The 8,068-nt window shown below is 29.7% G+C and overlaps 1 protein-coding gene across 1 annotated transcript; it reads left to right on the top strand.

Moving 5' to 3' along the window:
* Window positions 1,052-6,313, top strand: LOC109357666 (protein NRT1/ PTR FAMILY 3.1-like). Its single transcript, XM_019601654.1, has 4 exons — window positions 1,052-1,201; window positions 3,271-3,488; window positions 4,226-4,785; window positions 5,340-6,313. Exons 1-4 carry the CDS (start codon window positions 1,081-1,083, stop codon window positions 6,280-6,282), a joined length of 1,842 nt encoding a protein of 613 aa, XP_019457199.1. The 5' UTR covers window positions 1,052-1,080; the 3' UTR covers window positions 6,283-6,313.

Genomic DNA, 8,068 nt, shown 5'->3' with positions numbered 1-8,068 from the left:
TTTGATAGATCAGATTAAAGTGCAACCCTATATCCCATGATACTGCATTCTATTGCATAGTAAAAAAGCTTATATTAATCGCTTTTATTAGTAAAAATATTCATCAAAAAATTATTATTGCATATTTACATTTTTATTTACTGAATGCAAATTTGTTATTTATATTTATTGTAATTTACGTTATTACTATTCCTGTAGTTATTATAATATAGCTACTTATGATTGTAATTATTAAAATAAGAAAATAAATAAATGAGAAATAAACTTGAAAATGATATACTTGTTGTAGCACATAAATTGATGGTTGGTAATATCTACAACAACAAAATTTGAGAAATCTACATATGATATTATGAGGCCTTATGACTATGCTCCAATGCGCATTGTGAAAAATGGTGAACAAAGGAAGAAATGGGCTACAACAAATTTCGAGCAGTTCCATTGGGATTTTCTGGTGTTCCTCCATAGCATTTTTTGGTTTCTCTATTTATATGTATTCTAATATGTTGTTTCTCCATTCTATTTATAGAGGGTTTTCAACGCCTTTTCTTGATAGGAAATTCCCTCATCGATTATCTCATGATAACTTTATTAATTTCGAAATTTTGACACATGTTTTTTAAAAATTAATATATCTCCATTAATGAGTCAACTAATGACCCATTAAAGTGATTGAGAGAACTTATCACATTTTGTTTTTAAACAAGGAAGTGTTTATTCATTAAACTATAAAAATTCTTAAGACAATAATCATAGACATGCAAGTTGATATGTTTTTGGTATTGTCAATAGTATTTCTTACGTAAAGAATTAATCTCTTTCAGAGTACATGACTATTTATTTCAACAAATATTACTTCTAGAAATTGAACTATTGACTTTTTGGTATTTCTAGAAATCTTGAGATAGGCAAGTTGATTAATATAAGATAAAGATAGACTCTTTAAAACAAAACAAAAAAAGGGTACAATTTTCACCTAGTGGCCCACATGCACTATAATGCCTCTATATATATAGTGGAAGATGTTTATATGCGTATACTACATAGGTTTCTACCATTATCATATAATTAATAGATCATATGGAGGTTGAGAAGAGCATGAGTGGCAATGGCGAAATGGTGAAGAAAAAAGAGGAACTACACAATAAGAAGAAGAAGCAGCATCAACGAGGAGGGATCCGTGCATTACCTTTCATCCTTGGTTAGCAATTACTATTTTTTCTTATTATTATACTTCTGTTAAACTTGCTGTCTATATTACATTCTATTTATTAATAGTTCAACTTCTGCATATTCATTTTCTTTTGGATCTCATCTTCCTTTTCTGACCTTGTGCTGTTCAATCAATTTTTACTTGGATAATAAGCATAGATTTGAAGTTATATTACATGAAAAAATAGGAAAAGAAGTAGGAGTAAATGGTAATCTAGTGATGCATCATGTATCCATCTTTAGGAAGTTATATGACTTTTTAGCTTTAAATATGTTTTTATTCTATTTAGAGGGGGTTTTATTTCCCCATTTTTGTTACCTTTAAATCATTATTTTAGGAGAATAAATTATTTTCGGTTATATCTCCAACTATTAAAATCATGACATTTATCATATTTAATTATTTTCTATATAAATATTTCTAAAACTAAAGAAAACAATACACATGTCATACTTTTACTCATTGAATGAGATAAGTTATTTTCTGGTATGATGAGATATTTTATTCTTTTATTTTAGATTATTGTTTTAGTTTTGTGTTGACACCACAATTAATCACATCAACAATGAGTAAGATATGTGTTATATTTTAATGCTAACCATATCATTACCAGAGCTAAACCAAAATTTTGAAATATAAAAGAATGAAAACAAGTAATAAATAAATCATATGAACTAAAACTAAAATTCAGTATGTTTTTGGGGATTAAAACATATTTAAGCATAAAATTGATATTTAGTTGAGAATTGAAAATAGGAGAAGTCAGGAAAAATTGCCTTCTGACAAATATTTTTAACTAAAATACTTGAATTCAATTTCTTACTCTTACTATTCATGTGTTAAGTATCTCTTATTTTAAAATTTAGGGGTGGTTAAATAATATGATAGGTAAGAATAATACACACTAAAAGACATATATTACTAATAAAAATCTTATACAGTTATGTCCCACTTATATTAAAAATTAATAAATTTGATTTTTTTTAAATGAGTTATCTAATAAAACTTACTAAAAATAATAATATATAATGATGAATGATATGTTGACAATGTATAACCAACTTAGTATTCATCCACTATAAAGTTTTTCCTACTAGTACTATATCATTTATATAATTTATATTTAAAAGTTAATAATAATATATAATGATGAATGATATGTTAGACAATGTAAACAATATTTATACTATCGTCTATAGTTCTAAACATGTTAAACCAGTAAAATAATGAGCCCGAAACACACATCAATGTAGATAAAGGAATTGTAATTGCCAGAATTGTTGGGAGTAGTTGCAGCTTTCATAAAATGTGTAAAAAAATTAGAGTTGGGAGTGGTTGCAAAGAGGAACATTCTGTTTTCTTGATAAATTTGACTTTCAATCTCTTAGGAGGTATATTCTGGTGTGTGGTCACCCGTAATTGGAATATGATAGGTTTGATGTTAACTTTGCAAGTGCTAATTAGGTAAAGTATTTATTGACTAATTATAGACTTTGAATTTCTAATCACACAAATAAAGTTAGCATTATGTCCCAATTTACTTCCATTTTTCAATATCCCTTACATCTATATGATTTTATAAAACCAAGTTGTCATATTAAATAATTGAAGAGTAAATATAACATGATTTTATGATATTTTGAATCACATAGTCTCTCACATTCTCTTAAATATTTGTTGGGCCATGTGAGAGACTATGTGAGTCAAAAAATACTCTTTATATAGTGAGTCAACAGTAACACATTTTCTTAAGTATGTAAAATTTAAATACTTCAATATTAGTTATTTTAATGAACCTTAACATCTTAATCTACACCAAATTTTAGATACATTAGATTATAGTAATTATATTAACTTTGGTAGTTCCCATGAAACAACCAAAACGTTTCACGAGATAGTAATTGATCCTTAATCTGTCTTCATTAGAAATATGCTGATCCTTAAAATGCAGTTTCCATGTGCATTAAATATGCAGCAAATGTAACTAATATATTATATATTTATCATTATAAACATAGGGTTTCCTTACAAGAAATATATTATCAATCTATATGCAGCAAATGAAATATGTGATAAATTTGCAACCGCTGGTTTCAATGCAAACTTGATAACCTACCTGACACAACAGCTGAACATGCCATTGGTAGCAGCTTCCAACACTCTCACCAACTTTAGTGGAACATCTAGCTTCACTCCTCTACTTGGTGCTTTCATTGCTGAATCCTTTGCTGGCAGATTTTGGACTATTGTTGCTGCTTCTCTCATTTATGAAATGGTTTCTTATCCTTTCATAGTCCCTCTCTATAATCTAAGTTACTCTCATAGTCACCATATAATTCGCAAGTATAAAGTTACAACCATCTAAAATATATATTAATTTATATTAAGACCTTAAAAGAGTGAGGTAAGATTGCATACATCTATCTTTCTAAGCCCATTACATGAAAGTCTTATACATAGGGTCGCTATTTCCTTGAACTTAATGTTAGATAATCACAATGTTTTAAATTGCGGCTGAATCATAATTGTGGTCACGGTTGCGAGTGCAGTCACAATTGCGATGTGGATTGCGCCATGGTGTTAATTATTTTGTAATTAAAAATATACTTTTGAATTCAATGTTATCTGATGGGTCTGATGTGGCCCAAATGCGGCTTGATGCAATCTAAATGCAGTCCATGCGACTCGATATGGTCACATCATTATAATTTGGTATCACACCATAATTACATATGATGTGGTTGTAACGATCACCACAAATACAATATCACAACTAAATTATATGATGCAGTTATCATTAGAAGTACAAACAAAAAGGAAGACACTTTTAAAACTTATTTGAACTAAATTTTGTTTCTAATTTACATTTCAAAATTCTCATATTTCAACAACAGCTAAATCATGAACACTTCTAATGCAAATGAGATTTTTTGGGTGTTAACAATTTCATTTTTAGTACAATACACCCTTCCAAATTCCAATTATTTTGTAACATTCTTGTGTTTGATATAGGGATTGGTTAGTATAACTATATCAGCTATACTACCCTATCTGCACCCTCCACCATGCCCAAGTCAAGTAAACTGCCAAGAAGCATCATCCTCTCAGCTATGGGTACTATACATATGTCTCTTCCTCACAGCTCTTGGCTCAGGAGGCATTAGAGCTTGTGTTGTTCCCTTTTCAGCAGACCAATTTGATATGACAAAAAATGGTGTAGAATCTAGGAAATGGAACCTCTTCAATTGGTACTTTTTCTGCATGGGTTTGGCTTCTCTAAGTGCTTTGACCATTGTGGTTTACATTCAAGACCATATGGGTTGGGGTTGGGGCCTTGGTATTCCAACCATTGCCATGTTGATTTCCATCATTGCATTTGTGTTAGGCTCACCAATGTTTAAGGTTGTGAAACCAGGGGGGAGTCCTTTGGTTCGTTTGGTGCAAGTGATTGTGGCAGCAATAAAGAAGAGGGAGGAGACTTTGCCAAGTGATCTCAATCTTTTGTACCAAAATAAGGAGCTTGATGATGCTATTACTTTGGAAGGAAAGCTTTTTCACTCTAATCAATTTAAGTGAGTCTAAGTAAAATATTTGATTCATATAGGTGTAGTTAAATGCTATCCAGTTCTATGCGCTTTGTCATTTTTTATAAAGAACCCGGTACTTGGTACACTGTATGTCGAACCATGTATGTGGTACATAGACTAAATGATGAAACCATGTAACTACCGGATATGTGGTTAGTGGTTACTAATTGGTTATTATTGGCTTTACTCCATAATGAATTTTTTAAAACCAACTTCAATTATAGAACCCTGCATATATGATTTGCAAACAAAATGTGTTTGTATTTTATATCTTGATTAATTGCTAAGTTAATAAGAACTAAGTAGGCGTTTTGACCATATGTAGCAATTATGTATATAATGTAGTAGCTATTAGATTGAATATATACATCTATAGACTTAGTGAGCTTGGTGCAACAGTAAGGTTGTTGCTTAGTAATCAGATCACTGGTTCAAATCTTGAAAATAATCTCTCTGCTTGCAAGGGTAAGGCTGCATGCACTGGCCGCCCATTTTATAGACTTATTATTACTTGACTGTTCTGTAATCTATATCTGCAGATGGTTGGACAAAGCTGCAATTGTAAAAGATGAGGAAGCCAGAGATCCAATTGCACCACCAAATTTATGGCAATTAGCCACTGTCCATAGAGTTGAAGAACTAAAATGTATCATTAGGATGCTTCCAGTTTGGGCATCTGGAATTTTGCTAATAACTGCAGGATCAAATCAACAGAGTTTCGCAATTCAACAGGCTCGTACAATGGACCGCCACCTTTTTCGCTCATTCCAAATTTCTCCAGCCAGTATGTCTATTTTCAATGTGCTAACCATGATGGCAGGAGTTATTCTCTACGAGCGCCTTTTCGTTCCCTTCGTTCGCCGATTTACCAGGAACCATTCTGGAATCACATGCCTACAAAGAATGGGAATAGGCTTTGTGATTAATATTCTAGCTACATCAGTTGCAGCACTAGTTGAAATCAAAAGGAAAAATGTTGCTGCAAAGTACAACTTATTAGATGATCCAAATGCCATTATTCCTATAAGTGTATTTTGGATGGTACCACAATATTGTCTACATGGTTTAGCTGAAGTATTTATGATTGTTGGGCATTTGGAATTTTTGTTTGATCAATCACCTGAAAGCATGAGAAGTAGTGCTACAGCACTATATTGTTTAACTACAGCAATTGGAAACTATGTTGGTACATTAATTGTATCATTAGTGCATAAGTATAGTGGCAAGGAAAATAATTGGTTACCTGATAGGAACCTTAATAGGGGTAGGTTGGAGTATTATTATTGGCTTGTTAGTGGGATTCAAGTTATAAATCTCATTTATTATGTAATATGTGCTTGTTTATACACTTACAAGCCCTTAGAAGAAATTAGAGGAACCAATAAGGGTGAAGATGTGGAACAGGGCAGTGAAAAAATATCATCTGTGAACTTAAAAGATGGGAATGGTGAAGAAAAGAGAGAATCTGCAAAAGATGAATAAATTTAGAGTGAATAAGTAATTTGGGTGTTAAGAAAAATTTGTGTAAAAAATTAGTTAACGGGGAATGAAAACTTAAGAAAGATCTGAAATGTGTATTAAAGATTTGAATAAATTATATAAACGTAGTCTATAACATGGACTACTTTGATGGTCATTTGTTATTCCTAGAAACTAAATTAAGATTTTTCATTTCTCCTCCGTCAAATTTGACTTGTTACAAAGTTGAGGAATTTATTATTTAATTCTTAGTGGTTGTAGTTAGCATTATTGGACTTTAAAGTATGTTTAGCTCCTCATCATGTTGCATAAATGAGTGTTTTCATTGGATTAAAATTGAAGATTCAATACTAAAATTTGAACTTATTACTTACATAATTATTAGCTCACTCCAATTATTGTAATAATTAAAACAAAATGAAGGCGAAATCATCATTTTAGACAGTTAAGAGAAAGTTGGCAATCCATTTAATCATATGTAACGTAACTATCATTTGATTGTCTCTTATCATGAAGGAGAAGAACCAGATTCTACCACACCATTGTGCCTTGTGGATTGGTATTTCATGCATGCATTTTGTTATTTATATTGTATTAATTACTAAATTATATTGTTCAGTAATTAAATTGCATATTGGCTAATTATATTTATATTTATACTAATATATAAAGTTAAAACATGACTAAGGGACAAATAAGTAATTTAACATTTATAATTCTATATTCCAATTTTACCCTCTTTAAAACAAAGTATATATTTAAAGCACATATTTAGTTTGTCTCATCACATTTTTAATTTCATTTTGAACTTAATTCTATACATTTTCTCCTCAACTTTAAAAAGTTTAATTTAGATTTCTCATTTATCTAATTAAGATATTGTCTGTTATTTAATTCTATTTATTTACTTGTGGATCGTTTTTGTTTATTTGGTTTTGTAGTGAAAAAACGGTTTCAGGTTAGTAATTTACACTTTTGTAAAAATTTCTAACATATAAATATCCTACACTTACTCCCAAACAATAGGAGTGCAAGTTGATAGACACAATAGTTTCAGAATATGCTAGTATATTATAATAAATATTGTAAACTAATAAAATATAAATATTTTTTTTTGCAAAACGTTTTACTCAATTGTTGCAATGATACAACAGCCGGCCATGTTACAAACTATTTATGAAGGAGATAAAAAAAGTTTTATGAGGAAAATAGAACAATAGAAATAGTTGGTATTTTTAAAGTTAGATACATTGTCATCTATTAGTACTATCTTGTTTTAAAATTAAAACTTATTTTCATATAATTTTAAAACCAAATCAAAATTATGGTGGATAGAAAATAAATATTATATGAATGTTATCTGTCTTTCAAACTATTGCGTTTGAAAATTAATGTATTTTGAAAATCAAATCAAATATGATTCTGTTGGTTATGTAGCAAGTAAAAGTGCAGAGAGGAAATATTTTATATGTAGAAGACTTGATTTTATTCATCAATATGACACATAATTTATACAATATGAAAAATAAAACTGATGCAGAAAAAAATAAATTTCTACATGAATAGCATAATAAGTCATATAAGCGCTCTAACATGGTAGGTGAAATATTCCTAATAGTGATATTGACTCTTTATTATCTAATGAATACAAATGTAACAGATTCTGAGTCATATTAATCAACACTCCTCCTTGACTCTAGAGCTACAAATTCCAAGTTTTTGTCTCAAGAATTCAAATTTTACTTTATGAAATGTCTTTGTTAGGATGCCAACACTTTGATTTTCTGTT

This window comes from Lupinus angustifolius, chromosome LG10 (genome assembly GCF_001865875.1).
Source record: "Lupinus angustifolius cultivar Tanjil chromosome LG10, LupAngTanjil_v1.0, whole genome shotgun sequence".
Lineage (NCBI taxonomy): Eukaryota > Viridiplantae > Streptophyta > Magnoliopsida > Fabales > Fabaceae > Lupinus > Lupinus angustifolius.
This window is presented reverse-complemented; position numbering and strand designations above follow the sequence as displayed.

Bases quoted from the DNA above. Each gene is read 5' to 3' on its own strand.
- LOC109357666 (XM_019601654.1), top strand. From the start codon at position 1,081: ATGGAGGTTGAGAAGAGCATGAGTGGCAATGGCGAAATGGTGAAGAAA. The intron at 1,202-3,270 runs GTTAGCAATTAC...ATCTATATGCAG, and splicing joins TGCATTACCTTTCATCCTTG to CAAATGAAATATGTGATAAA. The intron at 4,786-5,339 runs GTGAGTCTAAGT...CTATATCTGCAG, and splicing joins TTTCACTCTAATCAATTTAA to ATGGTTGGACAAAGCTGCAA.